The sequence below is a fragment of the Natator depressus genome, chromosome 24 (assembly GCF_965152275.1).
Source record: "Natator depressus isolate rNatDep1 chromosome 24, rNatDep2.hap1, whole genome shotgun sequence".
NCBI lineage: Eukaryota > Metazoa > Chordata > Testudines > Cheloniidae > Natator > Natator depressus.
The window spans coordinates 121,675-145,005 of record NC_134257.1 but is presented as its reverse complement, the minus strand read 5'-3'; the positions used below and the strand labels follow the sequence as shown (position 1 = coordinate 145,005).

The window sequence follows — 23,331 nt, the reverse complement described above, 5'->3', positions numbered from 1 at the left end:
GGCCTGAGCACAACAGTAAAGTCCTTCAGTGCAACCCTTTCTAACCTCCTTAACGCCCACACCAGACCCACAGAGTATCTAGTACTTGGCTAGAGTCTCATTTTGTCTACAACAGAACTCAAAATAAATAAGTCGCTGTACCTGATGGCAGTGAAATGGTAATGCTGCACCACTAGCCAGATGCATTCGTGGATTTATGGGGAGTTATTACTATACAGAGGAGCTGGTGAAGTTAACAGCATGGGGGGTCGGTTCTATTTTTTTTTTTTTTTAATTACATCTGCCTTGCAAAACCTTTGCAACAAACACTGAAGTTTGCAATTTGGATCAACAATTCTAACAGAAGCAGTACTGAAGGAGCTGAGCTTAGGTTATAACAGTACTTACTGGTGATTCTCACAGCACGATCATTCCTGAAGTCTTCTGTGTCTGGTTCATCCAGATCTTCCAGGAAGTTATACTCAGGGTCATCATCATCATCTGCCTCATCTAACAAAATAAATGTTTGAAACGTATTTTTTTCATAATCAGACTGTAAGGGAGACCGTGCTAATGGCAACCTAGGGAGAAACACTGGGCTTACTGGCTATCCTGCCAGACAGAGGCAGGACTTGAGTTAGTGTTAGCAATTGAGCAAACTGGGACCCTGTTAAAACTATGATAGCAATAACAAAACTATCTTCCTTTCAATCTGCACTTGTAGCACCCTCTTTTCTTTCCCTAGTATTTTAACCATTCCTGTTTAGTAAGGAGAGTCTCATTTTCCACTGGCTGTAATTTGTATCATCTAAATTTGTGCAAAGTGAGTGTATAATGCCACTATTCTAATCAGTGTGTTTTACACCCCCTGTGCACAGGTGTAAGTGCTGACACAAAAGGCAAGACAGAGAATCAACTGCTGAATTATTATTTTTTTTTTTTAAGAGCATAAACCATGATAGTAAATACAACGTGGTGCCCCTCACACATAAAAACACCACATTGATAAATAAACTCAAGATGTGCCCTATACTGTGCTTTGCAAGTTAGACCCTACTACAACAAGAAACAGGCCCAACTGTATTTTCTGATCATAGACTATCAGGGTTGGAAGTCCCCTCAGGAGGTCATCTAGTCCAACCCTCTGCTGAAAGCAGGACCAACCCCAACTAAACCATCCCAGCCAGGGCTTTGTGAAGCCTGACCTTAAAAACTTCAAAGGGAGGAGATTCCAGTGCTTCACCACCCTCCTAGTGAAAAAGTTTTTCCTAATATCCAACCTAAACCTCCCCCACTGCAACTTGAAACCATTACTCCTCATTCTGTCATCTGCTATCACTGAGAACAGTCTAGAGCCATCCTCTTTGGAACCCCCTTTCAGGTAGTTGAAAGCAGCTATCAAATCCCCCCTCATTCTTTTCTTCCGCAGACTAAACAATCCCAATTCCCTCAGCCTCTCCTCATAAGTCATGTGTTCCAGTCCCCTAATCATTTTTGTTGCCCTCCGCTGGACGTTTCCCAATTTTTTCACATCCTTCTTGTAGTGTGGGGCCCAAAACTGGACACAGTACTCCAAATGAGGCCTCACCAATGTTGAATAGAGGGGAATGATCACGTCCCTCGATCTGCTGGCAATGCCCCTACTTATACATCCCAAAATGCCATTGGACTTCTTGGCAACAAGGACACACTGTTGACTCATATCCAGCTTCTCGTCCACTGTCACCCCTAGGTCCTTTTCTGCAGAACTGCTGCCTAGCCATTCAGTCCCTAGTCTGTAGCGGTGCATGGGATTCTTCCATCCTAAGTGCAGGACTCTGCACTTGTCCTTGTTGAACCTCATCAGATTTCTTTTGGCCCAATCCTCTAATTTGTCTAGGTCCCTCTGTATCCTATCCCTACCCTCCAGCATATCTACCTCTCCTCCCAGTTTAGTGTCATCTGCAAACTTGCTGAGGGTGCAATCTACGCCATCCTCCAGATCATTAATGAAGATACTGAACAAAACCGGCTGCATACCTTCACTCTCCACATCATCATTCATAAGTCCCCCAAGCCACCTTTTCCAGTCTTCATCATCTGCAGTATTTGGGTCATACATGTCTGGTGTGATATCTGGGGCACGGAGCTCAGCCTCCAATTGACCAAGAGGAACATCCTTCAAGGGTCTCTTTGATCGGGTGCGGAAAGCAATGAGGCTATCATCCAGAGACTGAAACATGGAGAGAAAGCACAATGGAATCACAGCCGCCCCATTATTCTTCTAATTTCTTTGATGTCAGGCATTTCAGTGCAGCCAAAAAACCAACAAACCTGACACCAAAAAATCTGATTCTTGCCACAAAAAGATTCATGTTACTTTGTTGTTCCTTTCAAGTGTAACATTTAATTAATCTGTAGATATTACACTAACATCACTTAATAATATCTTTTCAACCTGCACCTCATTCAAACCTATTGCCTTAAGAGCTTTCTCCCCCTTCAGTATTTTACTCTTTAGCAGTTGGGTTTATCCTGTCCATCCCCACTGCTAAGTTTTCATCACAACAGCTCCTTTCCAAGACAGGAGCCAGACAGAACAACTTCTACTAGAGTCTGTATCATTGCAGCTCCATAGATTCACTGAAATACAATCATTAACCCACTACATCAGCCTCTTAGGTCTCTTGCTCTCAATTTTACAGTGTACTGCTTCCCTGCTGAGCCACAGGGTCACCTAAAGGGAGCAATTTACACTATCAGCTTAAATTTGGCAAGTGTTACGTTTTGTAAAAACAAGATTTATAAAATACAACACCAAAAGAAACATTTCAAACAATGTAAAAATTCCAAACACTTTAGAAAGAAACATTCTCCTGCAATGTTTTAAAACCTGAGCAACACAGCACAAAGAATACAAATGTGAAACTGATGGAATTGATTTTCATTTATCCAAGCTGAGAGAAATGCAGAGAGTAAACAAGGGCATAAATAAGGAAAATTAATTGATGTAATTAATGTAAGAATGTAATGTAAGAATCTTAAAGTGTTAGCAATGTGCTTGATTGCAAAATTATTAAGTTGACAGCATGTAGAGGGATTCAGCAAATGGGTTTTAGACAGTACAGATCAAACAACCACCTTCCATCAACAATACTGTTATACTTGCACCACAGTGTCATTTTTGTAGCATCCCTAATCGCATTACCTGATAGGAATCCATGCACACTGGGCTGGAGGCCAGTTCCTCATCCACAGCATGCAGCTTCTCCATAAAAGTGCTATCCCTGCTTTGTTTCGGTTTAGGTGGTGGTGGAGGTCCCATGGGAACCACTTCAGCACTAATATGCCTAATAAGGGGTGTAGAAACCTTCTCCACCTAATCAAAAGAAGCCTTCATGTTAAAAATATTTTACTTAGGCCAGTCTCTCCAGGGCAGGGATTGTCTTTTTTCTGTTTGTATAATGCCTTACACAATCAGGTGCTACTGCAATACAAAATAAAACAGGGCATCACAGGGGGAAATGGACTCTCCAGATTCTGGTAGACTTGATTTTTAGCAAACATAGTGGTGAGAATGTAACTATCCAGAGCTCTGCAGGAGAGGAGAAAATTTCAAAGATTTCAGTCTAATCAGTTCCAAAAATAATCAGCTCTAGAAGCATTTTAACTATATGAGATTAAATTAAATTGGTGATAGGAGACAGTGGCAGGGAGAAAGGGAGGGAGAGAAAAATCAGTACATTCACTGTGTTGCCTCTGATCCCATACACTGTGCCACAGGTGAAGGGTTAATAATTTCTTCTGACGAGAAGAGATAAGCAGCACTATATCCTTCCTGTTTACTGCAAGGAGCATCATTAAAAAACAGAAAAACTAGGCTATTTGGGGGATTGGGGGGTTATGTTGAGGGGTTCCAGGAAGACCTAACTTCTAGAAAATACAGGCTCAAGAATAAAGTTTTCACTCTTTAGAAGCCAGGGAAAGCCAGACTCTTGCACATAGCACACAGCTTTCTCTGTTCTCATGATCACATATTCCCAACCTACAGTTTCATATGAGGGAATCAGACAAAATGAAGCTGTTAAAATCATGTTCCGTGCTCATCTCTTGAACACATCATCCCCCATTTTTTTTAATCCTTCTGCTAACTCTCTTCTTTACACCGAATCAAATGTAAGCTTCTTCTCCTAATCTTCACAGCCCTTCCCAACTCTCCGACTTTCTACTTATCCATTATGTATCTCTTATCGCATCACCCACCTCCCCCATTCACATTCCTCCACCTGCAATACCATCTTTGGCAGTCCACAGCCACCACAGACTTTTGGTACTTTTTCCCCACACTACTCCTTATTCATGGAGACTCGCCCTGCACTGATGCATAAGAGTTGCTAATCTCTCCAAGGCCCAATTCTGTCTCAACGCCTACAAGAAATCACCCAATATTTAATGGCTCAGCTGAGGTGCAGTTGGAGGAGTAGCGTACATATATGTAACTAGAAAATATATATAAAGTTGCATATATTTTAACTGTCTCCCTCTCTCCGATTCTTTGTAAACTGCTATGCATACACTATAAGCTCTTTGCACATGGGTTGCATCCACCTCTTTGTATAGCACCCATAACAATGGGACACTGAGTCAAATCAGCACCCGAGTGCTACCATAATATAAATGTTAACAATCGACATTTATTATGGGTTTCTCACAGGTGACTTAGAATGAAAGACTGAAGCTATTTCAGAAAGATGTGAACTGTACCTCAGATAGGGTTGCTCCCTCTTCATCTGTCTCTATCATATCTGATGATCGCCTTGTCCTAGACCGCTTTGCTCCCCGAGGAGAAGAGGCAGTGCTCTCAACATCACTTTCCAACAAGCTCTATAGAACAACAGAACAGCAAAACACAGTCAAGTAATTTTGCAATCACTAACATCATTTTCATAAATGATCTGGAGAAAGGGGTAAACAGTGAGATGGCAAAGTTTGCAGATGATACTAAACTGCTCAAGATAGTTAAGACCAAAGCAGACCCTCTGAAGAACTTCAAAAAGATCTCACAAAACTAAGTGATTGGGCAACAAAATGGCAAATGAAATTTAATGTGGATAAATATAAAGTAATGCACACTGGAAAAAATAACCCCAATTATACATACAATATGATGGGGGCTAATTTAGCTACAACAAATCAGGAGAAAGATCTTGGGAGTCATCGTCGATAGTTCTCTGAAGAAGTCCACGCAGTGTGCAGTCAAAAAAGCAAACAGGATGTTAAGAATCATTAAAAAAGGGATAGAGAATAAGACGGAGAATATCTTATTGCCCTTCTATAAATCCATGATACGCCCACATCTTGAATACTGCATACAGATGTGGTCTCCTCATCTCAAAAAAGATATACTGGCATTAGAAAAGGTTCAAAAAAGGGCAACTAAAATGATTAGCAAAAAGAAAAGGAGTACTTGTGGCACCTTAGAGACTAACCAATTTATTTGAGCATGAGCTTTCGTGAGCTACAGCTCACTTCATCGGATGCATACTGTGGAAATTGCAGAATACATTATTATATACACAGACACCATGAAACAATACCTCCTCCCACCCCACTCTCCTGCTGGTAATAGCTTATCTAAAGTGATCATGAAGATGGGCCTTCTCACCCTCCACCCCCCGCCACAGACAAACTCACTCTCTTGCTGGTAATAGCCCATCCAAAGTGAGCACTCTCTTCACAATGTGTATGATAATCAAGGTGGGCCATTTCCTGCAGGAATCCAGGTTCTCTCACCCCCTCACCCCCCTCCAAAAACCACACACACAAACTCTCCTTACAACATGCATGAAAATCAAGGTGGGCCATTTCCAGCACAAATACAGGTTTTCTCACCCCCCCACCCCCATACACACACAAACTCACTCTCCTGCTGGCAATAGCTCATCCAAACTGACCACTCTCCCCACAATGTGCATGACAATCAAGGTGGGCCACTTCCAGCATAAACCCAAGTTTAACCAGAAGGCCGGGGGGGGCGGGGGTAGGAAAAAACAAGGGGAAATAGGCTACCTTGCATAATGACTTAGCCACTCCCAGTCTCTATTTAAGCCTAAATTAATAGTATCCAATTTGCAAATGAATTCCAATTCAGCAGTTTCTCGCTGGACTCTGGATTTGAAGTTTTTTTGTTGTAAGATAGCGACCTTCATGTCTCTGATTGCGTGACCAGAGAGATTGAAGTGTTCTCCGACTGGCTTATGAATGTTATAATTCTTGACATCTGATTTGTGTCCATTTATTCTTTTACGTACAGACTGTCCAGTTTGACCAATGTACATGGCAGAGGGGCATGGCTGGCACATGATGGCATATATCACATTGGTGGGTGTGCAGGTGAACGAGCCTCTGATAGTGTGGCTGATGTTATTAGGCCCTGTGATGGTGTCCCCTGAATAGATATGTGGGCACAGTTGGCAACGGGCTTTGTTGCAAGGACAGGTTCCTGGGTTAGTGGTTCTGTTGTGTGGTATGTGGTTGTTGGTGAGTATTCGCTTCAGGTTGGGGGGCTGTCTGTAGGCAAGGACTGGCCTGTCTCCCAAGATTTGTGAGAGAGTTGGGTCATCCTTCAGGATAGGTTGTAGATCCTTAATAATGCGTTGGAGGGGTTTTAGTTGGGGGCTGAAGGTGACAGCTAGTGGCGTTCTGTTATTTTCTTTGTTAGGCCTGTCCTGTAGTAGGTGACTTCTGGGAACTCTTCTGGCTCTATCAATCTGTTTCTTCACTTCCGCAGGTGGGTACTGTAGTTGTAAGAATGCTTGAGAGAGATCTTGTAGGTGTTTGTCTCTGTCTGTGGGAGGGCGGAGGGTGAGAAAACCTGGATTTGTGCTGGAAATGGCCCATCTTGATGATCACTTTAGATAAGCTATTACCAGCAGGAGAGTGGGGTGGGAGGAGGTATTGTTTCATGGTGTCTGTGTATATAATAATGTATTCTGCAATTTCCACAGTATGCATCCGATGAAGTGAGCTGTAGCTCACGAAAGCTCATGCTCAAATAAATTGGTTAGTCTCTAAGGTGCCACAAGTACTCCTTTTCTTTTTGCGAATACAGACTAACACGGCTGTTACTCTGAAACCTGTAAAATGATGAGGGGTTTGGAACGCATCCTATATGAGGAGAGATTAAAGAGGCTAGGACTTTTCAGCTTGGAAAAGAGGAGACTAAGGGGGGATATGATAGAGATATATAAAATCATGAGTGGTGTGGAGAAAGTGAAGAAGGAAAAGTTATTTACTTGTTCCCATAATAGAAGAACTAGGGGCCACCAAATGAAATTAATAGGTAGCAGGTTTAAAACAAATAAAAGGAAGTTATTCTTCACTCAGCGCACAGTCAACCTGTGGAACTCCTTGCCAGAGGAGGTTGTGAAGGCTAGGACTATAACAGGGTTTAAAAGAGAACTGGATAAATTCATGGAGGTTAAGTCCATTAATGGCTATTAGCCAGGATGAGTAAGGAATGGTGTCCCTAGCCTCTGTTTGTCAGAGGGTGGAGATGGATGGCAGGAGACAGATCACTTAATCGTTACCTGTTAGGTTCACTCCCTCTGGGGCACCTGGCATTGGCCACTGACGGTAGACAGGATACTGGGCTGGATGGACCTTTGGTCTGACCCATTATGGCCGTTCTTATGTTCCAATATACCCTTTTATCAACTAATCTCTCATTCCAGTGATTTTCTTTTAACATAATGAAGTTAAAGTCTTAGTATACTATGAAGGAAAGAATGAACTAAAACCAGCAGGATAATCTTTCAGGGTGGACACCAAGGGCAGACCTTTTTTCTGCTGTGGAAGAACCTTCCTTATACTTAATAGCCCACTGGTTAGAGCGCTCACCTGGAATGTGGGAGACCCGGTTCAAATCCCCACTCTGTCTGAGAGGAGTGGGGAATTGAATCTAGGTCTCCCACCTCCAAGATGAGGGCCCTAAACATGGATTTATGGGGTATTCAGTCTCTCCTGTTGCAGCTTCTCCACTTTGCATAAAATACTTAAACATTCATTGAAGCAGGGACATGAACCTTAGAAAAAGGTTGGAGGAGTGAGGCTCTGGAACAGCCTCCCAACAGGAGTTGTTAGGGCACACATCTTCAATTAGTTTTAAGGGATCTGGATAAATGTACATGTGGGATTGTATGATGGGGCTGTTTGTGATGATGGCAGATAGGGCTCAGCACTCCTGAGGGTCCCTTCTGGTTTCTATCTATCTGATGTTCCTAAAAAGCTCATGCTTCAGGGGTGAAGCTGTTCACCTGCAAGAGTCAGAAAGGGATTCCAGAATATACTGGGGTGGGGGTTGGTTTGTTTGTCTTCTTCCTGTGAAGCATCAGAGATGGCCACAGCTGCAGATAGGACATTGGACAGGGTGGGCCAGTGCTCTGAGGTGGTACTAAGAATTCTCTCTCAGATGTTTGCCAGGTTGGTTCTTGCTCACAGGATCTAACTGATTGCTATATGTGAGGTCAGGAACAAATTTTCACCCAGGTCAGACTGACAGGAACCTCAGGGGTTTTTTTGCCTTCCTTTACAGCATGGGGTGCGAGTCACTTGCCAGGAGTACCTGGGTATCTCTCACATAACCATAGGTGTGCTTCAGTCCCTTCTATTCTCTGCCTGTGGGTCGTAATAGTTCAGTCTCCTGAGGGTTAGAATATCTGGATCCAATTTCTGTTGTGGGATTTAGTGTGCAGGTACTCGGTGGTATTGGTTGTCTGTGATATACAGGAAGTCAGACTGAATGACCTGGTGGTCCCTTCCAGCCTTAAATTCTACGATTCTATTAACCCGACTCTCCTACATCCCAGGGCAGTGCCCTAACCACTGGGTTAGAGCGTAATGCTTGCTCTCTCTAGGGCCCAGTGAATATTTAAACATTTTCTGCAAACTAGAAAAGCTTCAACAGGAGAGACCCCCTCCACAGAATAACTGATGCCCAAGTGATTAGGGCACTCACTCAAGACATGAAAAACCTGGGTTCAACTTGCAGATCCTCTCAGGCAGAATGGGGATTTGAACTGAGGTCTCCCACATCCTGGATGAGGGCTCTAACCACTGAGCTATTGGATTAAAAGGGCCGGGGGAGGGGGAAGAGAAGAGTAGGAGAGAAACAACCTTCAACTCAGTTTTGTGCAGGACGTAATCCAGGAGGTGTGCTTTAAGGCAGCCTCTGAGAACACATACCAGATTGGACCCTGTAGGCACCATAGGTGGGGGAACACCCAGTTTGAAGATTCTGCTAGGACCTAGGTGTGAGCTAGGCATCAGGACTTAAGTGGCTGTGCGCATGCCCGCAGGCAGATTTTTAGGTACCTAGGGACTTTATCAGCAGCAACTCAGACACCTACACAATTAGAGAGCAGCTGAGCGGGGATTTTGAATATCTATATTTTGGATTTGGGTGCCTAAAGTGGTTGTTTGGCACTTAAATCCCTTTGTGGATATAATCAGATGTGTTCAGCCATATTTACCTCTTCAGCAGTCTCATCCTCATCCTCATCCTCAGGCTGGTATTCCTCATCAGATGAATCATCTTCTTCAAGGGGAATGTCCACAAACTGAGGAGGCTGCAGTGAGACCAAGGGAAATATAAGAACTTTACAGGTTTAAGCTAAAAGTTTTACGGTTTCAAATGTCCTTACCTCAGGACATGTGTGGAGAAGCTCAGAGAAGGAGCCAAAATAAGGAGGATGGGGAACTGAATCCAAGTAAGGCTTGTGGAATGGGTGGATTCAGAGGTGTAAGGACAGGCCCAATTTACAATATTAAAAAGCCACTGAATGAGCTCACAGCATCTCATATTGCACATACCTAGTCTATGAAACCACATGCTTCTAGCACTGATACACTCACTTGTTGCACCGTAACTAAAATTAGACTGTCAACTCTTTGGGGTAGGCAGTGCCCAGCCCTCAGTGGGGTCTCTGGGCAGTACCATAATACACATCATAAAACACTGAAGAGGAAAACAAGCTACAGGTCAGAGAAGGGAGTCAGAGAGAAACATAAGGCCAAGATGTGAGCCCAAAGTGAATCAGATGAGTATATTCACTGGAGGTTTTTGCATAGGGATGCAAATCTGCTTGCAACAGACTCTGCAGACAGAGGAAACAGCACAGATTCACCTTTCAGTTGCTAACCTTGATCTCATTAGCCTTCTTAATTGGAGAAATATTCCATGCAGGGATTACCTAATGAAAATAAAACGATTATTAATAATCTGTGTAACATCAGATTTCATAGTGTTAAAACAAAGGACCATCTGTGTTTTGTGATCCTATTTCCCAAATTACCCAAGTAACATCAGACTTTAAAACATATGCTTTCAAAGCCGCTCAGCAGATTTGTGCATCAGGCAACAACTCTCTCCTATATTAGATACTCTCAGTTCACTGTGTGCACTTTACCCACATAACTCTCTCCAACTTTGATCTGGTACATTTCTGTTAATCTCTAATGAATCCCTATTTTCCTTATTTAAGATCACTACAAATACGGGCACATGCATACACTTCACCTTGTAACGTCTTTTAGGCTTACGAATAGTTCACAGAAAGCATCCTCAGTCTACAGTTCCTATTGCCCCTAGAGGCCAGAAAAGCATCTTCTGTCCTTTCCCAAACCAATGGGGAAAAAAAGCAAATGACATACTCACCACTCCTTTCTCCACAACTTCCTTCAGTTTAGAGCGAGTCATTTTTGGCTCCTAAAAGAGTTAAAAAGAAAGCACGCTCTTAAATATACATTTTTCACCAGTCTCTCTTTATGGAAAATTTCTTTGTTTCTTGTTGCTAACAACATCACCTCTCTGACATGGTGGGCATGACATCTCTGCGCTAAACCTTATACATGATGATTCTTTTTAGCAGTTAGGTTCCAACAGAGCAGTTAGCGTCTCAAGCTGTCTATACATATTGCAATACAAGTTCTCCCATGATCCTACTGTTAGCCTATTCTCTCCCCACATCCGAACGCTAGCAAGATTCAACAGTCAGAGCAGTGTCTGAAGGAACTATGCATATGGATAGATAGCAATGGGGCGGGGGGGGGAGGGGAGGGGAGGAGAGGGAGAAGCTTTTTACTCACAAACATGGGCATGTCTTCTGTCTCACTGATGGCTGCTTTCATCATGGCAACCACATGCTCATTTGTGATCACTTCCTGCAGGAACATAAAAATTGGCTTCAAGTCTCCCTTTTTTATTTTTGTTGTGAAAAAGAGTCTGACCTCAGCTCAAAATAATCTTGGAAATGTGGTAGGAGGTGGAAAGAGGACAAGAAAATATTAAGCGCTCCTCTGATGATAAAGTACAGGCCATGCATTACATGATTCTGCAGAATGAACCTATCAAACTTTCTCAATGCTATTAGGAGAGAACACAGTGCAGTCTATACACACATCAGTTTCATCAGCTCTGTTCTTCTCAAAATGTAAAATCCCGTAATTTGGTGGTTGTAAGAACATGAGAAAAAGCTACTGTGGGGCAGCACTGAAGAATTTGCATCTTAAAACATACATTCACACGAGTGAGACTGAGAATATGATATCTATTCCACTGTACTCCTGCTCCAGGGCAAGTTTAATGCTACATTTCAGAGCACACTGATTACTAGAGAAGAGATACACAAAAAACAAAACTGAAAAACAAAGAGAGCTTATAGAAAGTAAAAGTTGAGGAGATAAGACTAGTTCAGAGACTCTGGCTCCTGAATCCAAATATTGTAACTAGAGTGCCAGCATGGGGCGCTCTGGGAAGGAAATGACCCCATCAGCGCCAGGCTGTAGATGAAGGTAAACTTATTGCATTCTGACATTTACATAGTAATGATGTGAATATGCCTGAAACAGAAGCAGTGGCAGTCACTTGTCACTATAGAGGGAATGGACAAAGAACAAATTCCTGTGACCATCAGGCATGGAACATTAGAATGCAAAGAAAAAGCTTAAAATAAACAGCATAATTTATTATTTTGAAAACAGCATTGGTGTTCCCTAGGCTCAGTTCAGGGATCACTGGAATCTGACAAGTGCTTCGCTACAGAATTAGCTGGCTCAAGTTTTGAACTAGGTCGCTAAGCGGATGTGGATTTTCTCTCCACTACAATTCATTCCCATGTGGAAATTGAGTGATAGGATAAAAATATAAAAAAACAGGAGGCGACCTTTGTCACTATGTACACTGCATTTCCATTAACAGTCCCACCAGAATTCCTGAAGTCCTTTACCAAGAAACCCAGTCCTCTCAGAAAATATGAGGTTTGTACATTTCCAGTCTATGTCCTCTCATCCCATCTTAATAGCTTGTGCCTTTGTCCTGGGCTTCTCAGGTGTGGTACAACCAGTTGCAAAAGATCATGCTACAGGAAGTAAAAGATTAACATCTGCGAGTGACAATGTAAGTGACCCAGTCCTGGATCAATTCCATCTATAATAATAGATGGCTCTCGTTTTACAGTCCATCACAGGAGACAGTCTGTGAATCATTACAATGCTTACCCCGTTTATAAAATCCTGCACAATCCTATAGGCTAACCTCAGCCTAGCCAGCACTTTCCCAGTAAAATACTCAGAGTCTATTCCTTTTCTTAGTACTGACATACATCTCCACTTCACCCCACTCACATGGAGGATATTTCGCACATTGACGACGGTCAAGTTGTGCTGTTTCGCTCCATCTTCTAAGGTGCGATCAAGCATGTCATCTAGTTTGATGTCACAAGCCAAGGACGCCTCCTCTTCCTGGCCTCTCTCTTCACGTTTACGTTTGGTTGCCTTCCTCCTCTTCTTCCTCCTCTCACCTTCATCTCCATCTTGCTCCTCTGCAGATTACCAATAAACAATTCAGTTTCAAAATACAAGACAACCTCCCACTCAGACAGTGGGACTCTTCAAAAGCTAGAATGCAGCAGACATTAACAGGTCTCATCTGCTTTCCACTTACTGATCATAAATAGGAACCATGAGTCACTAAAACACTGGTGTTTTGACCGGCTCCTATGCAGGTTATAACTAGTGCGGGGGGTCAGGAGGCGTCAAACTCACTCTTCGGGAGAAAGATGGATTCCATCTTAGTTACAGTATGTGGGCTGGAACATAAATTTATAACCACATACAACCCGCAATCCACAGCAGACTCAGGCAGACAAGAGTGAACTGATCCTTCACATCCACGAGAGCTAGGAACACATTTTTCAAATGGAAGACTAAGATATGGAAGAATCTGAACAAATCAGAGTCCACATATACATTAAGCTAGGTATTAGACATCTATGCTCTAGTGACTTTACAGAGCTGCCATACTAGCCACCTCCCCTCCTCCTGAAGGAGTTGCCATGAAGCAACCATGCAGTCAGGCTGCAAATCAGGAAAAACCTGGATCCCAGTAGGACCAGTGGGTTAGAAAACTTATCAAGCCTAAGCATATTGCTGACTCAGGAGAAGAGAAGAGCAGCATCCAAGCTCTTCTCTTAGGATGCCAGTGTTTGGGCAATAAGTGACAGACCACCGCAGGGATCAACTCCAGTTTGTTTCAGAACATGCTCCTCACTGGGCCCCTGAGGCTTAGTCAGTTACTGAATTACAGTGCAGAAGTTTAATATTTCATTCAAAATGGCTGAACCCAAAGGCTGGATTCCTACCCCAGTTTTGTGCTTCCTTTCCAGAGAATTTCTAGTTGTACTGTGTCACCATGTCACAGGTTCTCCTCCTGCATGACACTTACCCAGTGGAATAAACAGCCCAACGTCCTCAGTTTCCTCATCAGTCTGCTGCAGCTGCTCCCCAGTTTTGGTGTTTTTTAGTGACTTGATCGTGGCAGGAGCTTTAATCGGCAGCAGCGAGGAACTTCTCACTTGGGCCACTTGTTTTGGAGAGTGATTGTCAGCTGGATGGGGGTGTCTCTGCAAAATTACTTCTACCTCTGTATGCAATTTAGGAGATATATTAGGGTCATTTTGTTCACAGGGATTCTCCCCAGTTAGCTTTTCCTCTTTTGCACAAACCTATGATCCAAATACAGTAGGGATTCCATAAACCCTACAACAATACAGGTCTCATGCGTTCACTATTCAAAGCTTGTGAACTTCAGAAAAATGGATCACCTAGGCTTCTGATGCTGCCTCATCACTTCTACCAGTCATTCAAAAAAGCAGACACCATATAAGTTGAACAAGTAATAAGTGCTTTTGCTACCTCCTGGATTTCAATCACAAGCGTTCAGATATATTAGAAATCACAAAAACTCCTTTAAATACATAGGTCATATAAAGAAAAGCAGTACTTGTGGCACCTTAGAGACTAACAAATTTATAATAAATCATATAGTGTCAGGAAAAAATGATAGTGTGAACAAGCTGACAAATTAGCATTTTGCTTACATCATAGTTTCTTTATGCTTCCTATGATACACTGTGGTGCTAAGGTCTCTCCTGCCACTTGATGTCACAAAACCCAAGTGCTGTAATAAATCTGTATAAAGTTATAAACTTGCATTACAGCCTTGGGAGGGTATTGCTAGGGATTGTGGTGGCTTCCCATTACAAGCTCTAACAAGATGGACCTAATCTTTCACCTGTGTGAAAGAATGCTATTCTGAGAATGAAAATATAGGCTGATAACTTACGCACAGACCACCAATAGCACGAAATGTCTGAAAGGTCGTTTGGTTGCACTTTGATCAGTTTTTACACATATCTAGCCAAATGTTTAATCTTTAAAAGTAATGCAAGGATGATTACTTAGCTAGTAAGCAGTGTAGCTGTAGCCATGTCGGTCCCAGGATATTAGAGAGACAAGCTTGTCTCTCCACCAGCAGAAGTTTGTCCACTAAAAGATACTAACTCACCCACCTTGTCTCTCTATTTAGCTAATATTTAGACAGCACTTTCAAGATGCAGATATTTGTTTTAAGGACAAACTTAAACAATACAAAATATTTTACACTGTACATTACCTATGAAACTTACTAATGCAAGATAGGTTTAGAGTAGCAGCCGTGTTAGTCTGTATCCGCAAAAAGAACAGGAGTACTTGTGGCACCTTGGAGACTAACAAATTTATTAGAGCATAAGCTTTCGTGGGCTACAGCCCACTTCATCAGATGCATAGGATGGAACATATAGTCAGAAGAGGTAAATAGACAGATAGATATACACACACACACACACACAGAAGGTGGAAGTTGCCATACAAACTGTAAGAGGCTAATTAATTAAGATGAGCTATTATCAGCAGGAGAAAAAAAAACTTTTGTAGTGATAATCAAGATGTCCCATTTAGGGAGTTGACAAGAAGGTGTGAGGATACTTAACATAGGGAAATAGATTCAATGTGTGTAATAACTCAGCAGGTTATAGCCTCTTACAGTTTCTATGGCAACTTCCACCGTGTGTGTCTTCTTATTATATGTTCCGATGAAGTAAGCTGTAGCTCACGAAAGCGTATGCTCAAATAAATTTGTTCGTCTCTAAGGTGCCACAAGTACTCCTTTTCTTTTTGCAGATACAGACTAACACGGCTGCTACTCTGAAACCTATCAGAATAAAGTAATGCTTGCTCTAGTCCAGTATCCTGTCTCCAAAAATGGCAGATACCCATGTTTCAGAAGCAGATGCAAGAACTCCTGTAATGGAATAACCTGCCCAAACAAGAAGTTTCTTCCTATCCCTCAGTAGATGGCTGGCTTATGCTTAAAGCACCATTGTTTATATCCCTTCTAAAAGAAACTGTTTATTGTACCGAATATAACTCTGGATGTTCTTATCCCCATAAACAGATTATCTTTTGACTCCTATTAAACTCTGGACCGCAATAATATCTAGTGTCAATGAGTTCCCTGGATTAAATATTGTGGGAAACAGTTATTTCCTTTCATATTTTAAATGTGTTGTCCTTTCAATTTTATTAAATAATATCTTATTTTCTCTGACTTTCTAATTCTTTGTTTTTTTGGTCTTTCTTCTGAAGATTTTCTGCCTCGGACAAAACAAGAAAGTGGCTCTAAGAGCTAAATTATAGTCTTCTTCCTGACAAACACCACCACTCCAAGAACTAACAAAGCATGTGGACCACCGCACGCCTGTAACAACAGCTTAAATTCAAGAGTTTATATTTCAGCAGGGCCGAAAATCAGACCCAACGTTCTATGAAGCAGAGACCTAATCCCCTTTTGTTTGTAAAATACCTCGTGTGCTTATGCTGCTGTGTAAATAATGACAGCAGCAAGCAAGCCATATCAAATTAATTTACCTTCTGCAGTGAATTCTTGATCCTTACCCTGCTCAAGAAATTCAGTTGCGGACGCAGTTTCTTTTGTGTTCTGTTGACCTTCACCACTGTCCTGACTGAGATCTGATCTATGCTTCGCTGTGATTCTTTTCCCACTCCTCAGGAAATTGTCCACTGGTTCTTTCCAAGCCCTTTGGCTACATGCCTCGGAGGTCCCTTTTCCTGGGATTATGTTTCCCTTAGAGGCTCCACCATCAGTGGCTTCCAAAAAGGGCAAATCCTCATCCAGTGTGACAGTAGTGCTTGCAGAACATGCAGGCTGTGCACCAGGCTTGTCGGCAGCTGACATAGGCTGAGTATCTGTGATTTTGCTCACTAGCCAGTGCTTTGATACAGAGTCTCTGAGCTCCTCAGCGCGACTAGCATTAGAAGACTCCAGTTTAACAGACTCTGCATCTGAGAGGAGAGCTGCACCCTCCTTGTGATAGCTCAAGTCGACGGAAGGACTCTGGGGCTCCACAGCAACAGCTCTTCTTTTCTTGCAGGGCAACATCTTCAACGAGTGCGACATTCTGCTACCAATCCCCCAGCTCCACCCTAAAAGGACAAGAGCAATTTCTTACCACAGCAGAACCCACCCCTGGACATGAGACCGGGGCCCTCCCCCCTAGCTAAACCCACGACAACCCCTCCCGGGCGGCCCGGCCTCAGCGGTCAGACCCAGGAGCCCGCCTGGCGGTGCGCCCGGTTTACAATAGCAGGAATCTGAGCGTCCCACAAGGCCACGAACCGGGAAGCCGTAACCCCGACGCCGACCAGACTCTTCAGCTCCATCTTCCCGTCCCGCTTGCCGCCGCTTCCTCCAACGGGAAACGGAAATTACGTCCGGGCTCCCGTGTGGAGAGCAGCGCGCGCCGCAACCGCCATGTTTGTTTGGGAGCAATGGAAAACGGGCCGCCATGGTTCCGGGCGGAAGGTAAGTAGGGCGCTGCCATGATTGTGCCGGGCATGGGGGCGGGGGCGAAAGTATGACCGCCAACTTTATGGGGGAGGGGGAGACAAGGGGAGCCGCCATAATTGCTACAGACCGAGCTGGGGTCGCTGCCCTGGTTCTTGGGTACGTAGCTGAGACCCCCGCCATGTTAGTTTGGTGAAGAGACGGTGGGGCCCCGCCCCCTTCGTAGGGGGCAGAGCTGAGGAGCCGCCATGTTTGTTGTTTTCCGTCTCTCCGCCGCTATTGGAGCGTCTCCTGCGGAGACTTAGTCCCTCTGCCCCACGCGTGCGTCGTGTGGGAACAGAACAGGCCGGAATCCAGAGAGCCGGGAATCAGAGGCTGGAACATCTGCCTCGGGCAGGCCGTGTGCGTTACCCCCAAGAGGCTTTTGGGAGCCTGCTCGGCTGCGGCTCGCAGGCGACACTGAATTGGCCCTTACAGCCTCTGTGTCACCGAGCGACTGTCTTGCCCGAACTCACACAGCGGGAGCCTGGAGCGGAGCAGGCCTCTCCCAAAGCCCAGGCCAGTGCGCTGACCTAACCCTTCTTCACTTTATCTTAAGTCCTCGATCTCTTGATGTCTCTTTCGCATACACACAGCCTCCACCCGCCCACTCTCTTTGGCTGTTAGATCAGATTCATTGCGTAGTAGGGTCATTGCCCTCAGTTTGCTGCAACTGGAATGATCCGGTTTGGGACATGTCCCCTTCCAGCTCCGCGGGAAAGATATACCCTTACAACACCCCGTACAAGATAACACCCAGGGAGGGATGCACCACTTCCTTAGCCCAGCCCAGTGCAGAAGCCCGCCCTGGATGCACAGACCACCACCCTAATGTGGGATAAACCAACTCCCTACCCCCTCCAGCCCTGCTGCAGTATATAAACAGCGCCACCCCAGTGTGGGGTAGACCACCTCCCAAGCCCTGCGCCGGCTATACACCCAGTGTGGGATACCCTGTCTCCCTGCCCCGCTTGCCGGTGGAATACACTCCTCCGCCTCGCAACCCTAGTGCTGGATACGCCCGCCTGTTGCCAATGCGGGTACTATAGGGTAAGCGAATCCACTGCCCACCCCGTCGCTGTCGGGTGGTGGCGTCGGCGTTTGGGCGGAGTTTCCTCTTCGGGTGACGTTGGAGAGGGGCGGGGCCTAATCCCCAGATCGGTCTTTGTGGGCGGAGTTTGTGCTGCATCAGGGCCAGTCGGCAGCTTCTGCATCCCAGGCTCGGAGCATCCTCAGGGCGGAGGCTGGTACCGGGGGAGCCCAGCGAACAGGATCCCGCACCCCGACTGCATCCGTTCAGCTGCACCATGGCTGAGATCGCCAGTGTCCGACCCGGTTTAGGTGAGTGGAGCTAGGTCACCGGGTCCTACCCAGCTCTGTAGAGACCAGGCCGTGCCCAGCGCCTCCCCTCCCCCATCGAGACCGTGCCGTGCCGTGCCCTCCCAGCCCCATCGAGACTGTGTCGTGCCCAGTGACATGCCCGTGCATCCCAGCGGCCGTGCCCAGCGCCACCCCCCTGCCAATCGCGATTGGGCCGTGTCCACCACTTTCCTCATTCCGTATACCGGGCCATACCCAGCAATAGCACCCCTCTCAGCATGCCTATGTCTTAACCTCCCCTCTAGAGCAACACGATCAGTGTCCACCTCCGGCAGTCTGGGTCGGTGCCAGGGACTCGCCCAAGCCGATGCGAGGGGCAAAGATGCTGCGAAACGCTCTGCCAGATACCGAGAATGTAGACTCCGCGTGTGGGAATAGGAAAACGGGGCGGGGGCGAATCCCTGCTGCCCTCCCATCGGACGGGGTGCTGTGGGCAGAGTTCTTGTTACTCCCTGTCGGGGCGGGTTGCAGTGGCTAGGGGCCCCTCTGCTCCACGTTTTGGGTGGGTAGAATGCAGTCAAGGGAGCTGTCTCCCTACGGCTGTGGTGGGGAGGAGTGGGGCAGGGTCTCTCTCCGCTTCGGGGCACAGCATCAGCACTGAGATAGCAGGTAGCGAGGGAGGCTGGGACTGAAGCTGGCGCTGCCCTTCGGCCTGATCTCCATCCCCGCGAGTTGTGGGGGAGCAGGTGCGGGGAGCCTGAGCTGCAGCTGCAGCTATGGAGCCGCTGCTGCCTAATGGCTTCGAGCGGGATGACGTGATGTCTATTCCGGGCCAGGCAGCGCCCCGGCCTCTGGCTGGAGCCTTTGTTCACGATTCCCTGGGGGGAGAGACTGCTCCGAGGGGGCTGCCGCAGCAACACAGCTCCCGGGCCAGAAGCAGGTTCTAGCTCTTAGACGAAGCTGTATAGATGGAACATTTTTTCTGCACTACGTACCTGGATGCGGGCAGGGCAGTTCTGGGGGAATCTAAGCAGTGTCCCCAGAACTGAAGAGAGCGGCTCCCCATCGCATATATTCTCCTTCCTCACTCTGGAACAGCCAGGTTGCCAGTATCCCCAACCCCTCTGTTTCTTATCAGGCTGAAATACCTTCTGCTCAGATCAGTCTGTTAATTGTGTGGGTCTGGAGAGATGCTTTGAGGCTGTAGCCCTGGGAATGAGGGGCCCTGCTTTGGGGGCAGGGACACATTGTGTTTTAAGAAGCTGTTTAATTCATTTAGTGACAGGTTTCAGAGTAACAGCCGTGTTAGTCTGTATTTGCAAAAAGAAAAGGAGTACTTGTGGCACCTTAGAGACTAATAAATTTATTTGAGCATAAGCTTTCGTGAGCTAAAGCTCACTTCATCGGATGCATGCAGTAGAAAACACAGTGGGGAGATTTTATATACAGAGAGAACATGAAACAATGGGTGTTACCATACACACTCTTAAGAGAGTGATCAGGTAAGGTGAGCTATTACCAGCGGGGGGATGAGGGGGGAACCTTTTGTAGTGATAATCAAGGTAGGCCATTTCCAGCAGTTGACAAGAACAGTAGAGGGTTGGGGGGGGGGATAAACATGCGGAAGTAGTTTTACTTTGTGTAATGACACATCCACTCCCAGTAAAACCTCTCAAACGCATCATCAAGGATTTACAACCTATCCTGAAGGACGACCCATCACTCTCACAGATCTTGGGAGACAGGCCAGTCCTTGCTTACCGACAGCCCCCCAACCTGAAGCAAATACTCACCAGCAACCACACACCACACAACAAAAACACTAACCCAGGAACCTATCCTTGCAACAAAGACCGTTGCCAAGTGTGTCCACATATCTATTCAGGGGACACCATCATAGGGCCTAATCACATCAGCCACACTATCAGAGGCTCGTTCACCTGCACACCCACCAATGTGATATATGCCATCATGTGCCAGCAATGCCCCTCTGCCATGTACATTGGCCAAACTGGACAGTCTCTACGTAAAAGAATAAATGGACACAAATCAGACGTCAAGAATTAGAACATTCAAAAACCGGTCGGAGAACACTTCAATCTCTTTGGTCACTCTATTACAGACCTAAAAGTGGCAATTCTTCAACAAAAAAACTTTAAAACAGACTCCAATGAGAGACTGCTGAATTGGAATTAATTTGCAAACTGGATACAATTAACTTAGGCTTGAATAAAGACTGGGAGTGGATGGGTCATTACACAAAGTAAAACTATTTCCCCATGTTTATTTGCCCCCCACACACACTCTTCCTCACACATTCTTGTCAACTGCTGGAAATGGCCCACCTTGATTATCACTACCAAAGGTCCGTCCCGTGTCCGTCCGTCCCCCCCCCGCACTGGTAATAGCTTACCTTACCTGATCACTCTCGTTACAGTGTATATGGTAACACCCATTGTTTCATGTTCTCTGTGTATATAAAATCTCCCCACTGTATTTTCTACTGCATGCGTCCGATGAAGTGAGCTTTAGCTCACAAAAGCTTATGCTCAAATAAATTTGTTAGTCTCTAAGGTGCCACAAGTACTCCTTTTCTTTTTGCGGATACAGACTAACATGGCTGCTACTCTGATGCCTACTCAGTGTTATTATCTGGTGCACATTGTACCATATACTGGAGTCTGTGGCTGCATAATAGGATAGCTGTTGATCCCCTGGGTCACCAACAAAAATGTTCTTCTGACTTTCTAAATGAGCGACATTTTAAATAAAGGAAATTTTAGCAATTACTTTTAAGACCTCAGGACTTGCCTACAGAGCAAATGATGAGGGGAAAACAGCAGGTGAATATGTGGGTTTCTCAGGAATACAACCTGCTCCCCCTCTCTTTCCTCTAAATCTCAATCTTGCTTTTTAGGCCACTCTTCAATGAGGTCTCATGGTTAAAAAAATGGTTGCTGCATTTCCTTTTTATTCTCAGGTGTTATATAAAACTCTGACAGACACGCACACACACACCATTTCTTATGGTAAGCACACAATGTATCTATTTATATTTACAACCTGTGCAAATCACTGTGGAATCTAGGTGCTGCATACTAGCAGTTTCACCACTGATAATTAGTACACTATTGCAGCTTCATCAAGGACCTCCCCCAATATTATTAAAAACAAAGAAAATTAGAAGTGACATATTCTGCCTTTTAATTATTTTAAATATTTACAGAGTGAAATTTCACTTTTGTGGGGCCCTTATTTTAAATTAGTACTGGTATGGTGCTAACAGAGTACTGGGAGCTTTATAACAAGGATGAAGACAAAATCCCTGCCCCATACAACTTATTCACTAAAGATAATGTTTAATTCTTGCTGTATAAAGTTGCAAACTGTCTAATAATCACTATATGCAGTGGCATTGTAGCCGTGTGCGTCCCAGGTTATTAAAGACACAGTGGGTGAGGTAATATCTTTTATTGGACCAACTTCTTTTGGTGACAGAGACAAGCCCTTAAGCTTACACAGAGTTTTTCTTTAGGTCTGGGAAATTTACTCAAGAGTGTAGGGTGGAACAGATGCTAAACAATCTGTTTCACCTTATATTAGCTGTGATGCTCTGTAAGTTTCCCAGACCTGAAGAAAAGATCTGTGTAAGCTCAAAAGCTTGTCTCTCTCACCAACAGAAGTTGGTCCAATAAAAGATATTATTGTGACGGGTTCCCTGGGGTGCAGCCTGGGACTGTGGGACCACTGTGCCCCCTAAACCTTCCAGCCTGGGCTGTCTCTCACAATGCTTTGCTAGTGACAAGCAGCAAACCCCTCCAGACGCTATTATTACTCAGCACAACCGCATGTGGAGCTCCACACCCAGCTATATTGCATGAATCCTCCCAGAACCACTCATGAATCAGACAGGGAAAGGCACTAGCCAAATCCCCCCAGCTCCCAGCCTTGCACCTCAGGAATATACCGTCTTGTACTGCTCAAGACGAGCAAAGCAGATTTATTAATTGGTTCACCACTTCATCAATGGAAAGTGGATATACACCAACCTTTGCAAACCTGAGCAGTTTTGCCACACACTTCATACAAACTCACTGGTAAAGATAAACAGTAAAATAAATTTATTGGCTACAAAAGATAGATTTTAAGAGATTATAAGTTATAAGCAAAAAGTCAGAGTTAGTTACCAAAAGAAAAGAAAATATAAGCATGCAGTCTAAACTCTCAACCCTATTAGACTGGCCAACATCTACATTAAGCGGTTTTCTCACCCCACTGGATATTGCAATTCATAGTACACAGATTTCACGCTTGAAACCTGGGCCAATCTCCTCTTGGAGAGGAGTCTTAAATCTTCTCCGTGTCCTTGTGGCTTGCAGCATAGGTGGGGGCAGGCGAAAGGCGAAGCATGGGCCCCCGTGTCCTGTTTTATACTCTTAGTCCATGTGCTTGGAGAACACAAGGCCAGGCATGTCTGGTGGGCATTGCTGAGTCCCCAGGCAAGGTTGAGCAGTTACCCTGGTGTGGCCTTATGCACGTGAGTCATTGCATTGTAGCTCCCTTGCTGGACAATTGCTGGTGATGTCTGTTCAACAGCACCCACCCAGGTGTTGGTTACCTCCCTTGTCATTGTCACTGTAGGGCTAGTATCTGAGTGCCTCCCAAACCCACACCATATTTTAGTGAAAACTGTACAACACAATTCTTATAATTTCATATGCATTGATGATACACATATTTAGATAGAACAGTGTCTTTCAGCAGACCATAAC

The 23,331-nt window shown here is 44.9% G+C and overlaps 2 protein-coding genes across 9 annotated transcripts in view; one reads left to right on the top strand and one right to left on the bottom strand.

Annotated features, from left to right (window-relative positions):
• GON4L (gon-4 like) overlaps positions 1-17,118 on the bottom strand; it is a 49,159-nt gene extending 32,041 nt beyond the window's left edge. For 3 of the 4 annotated variants that reach the window (XM_074938914.1, XM_074938911.1, XM_074938912.1), the window contains exons 1-12: positions 17,033-17,118; positions 16,264-16,839; positions 13,739-13,936; positions 12,640-12,836; positions 11,104-11,178; positions 10,673-10,723; positions 10,158-10,208; positions 9,489-9,584; positions 4,723-4,842; positions 3,167-3,337; positions 1,999-2,191; positions 388-489 (exon numbers count right to left, since the gene is read on the bottom strand). In XM_074938914.1, the coding sequence (XP_074795015.1) occupies positions 388-489; positions 1,999-2,191; positions 3,167-3,337; positions 4,723-4,842; positions 9,489-9,584; positions 10,158-10,208; positions 10,673-10,723; positions 11,104-11,178; positions 12,640-12,836; positions 13,739-13,936; positions 16,264-16,813 (1,804 nt within the window). In that variant the 5' untranslated portion in view covers positions 16,814-16,839; positions 17,033-17,118. The remainder of the gene's footprint in view (positions 1-387; positions 490-1,998; positions 2,192-3,166; positions 3,338-4,722; positions 4,843-9,488; positions 9,585-10,157; positions 10,209-10,672; positions 10,724-11,103; positions 11,179-12,639; positions 12,837-13,738; positions 13,937-16,263; positions 16,840-17,032) is intronic. The other variant, XM_074938913.1, reaches the window with a different exon arrangement.
• SYT11 (synaptotagmin 11) overlaps positions 16,989-23,331 on the top strand; it is a 41,595-nt gene continuing 35,252 nt past the window's right edge. For 2 of the 5 annotated variants that reach the window (XM_074938917.1, XM_074938916.1), the window contains exon 1: positions 17,174-17,218. In XM_074938917.1, the coding sequence (XP_074795018.1) occupies positions 17,202-17,218 (17 nt within the window). In that variant the 5' untranslated portion in view covers positions 17,174-17,201. Of the gene's footprint in view, positions 17,219-18,392; positions 18,581-23,331 lie in introns of those variants that run through there. The other 3 variants (XM_074938918.1, XM_074938922.1, XM_074938920.1) reach the window with 3 other exon arrangements.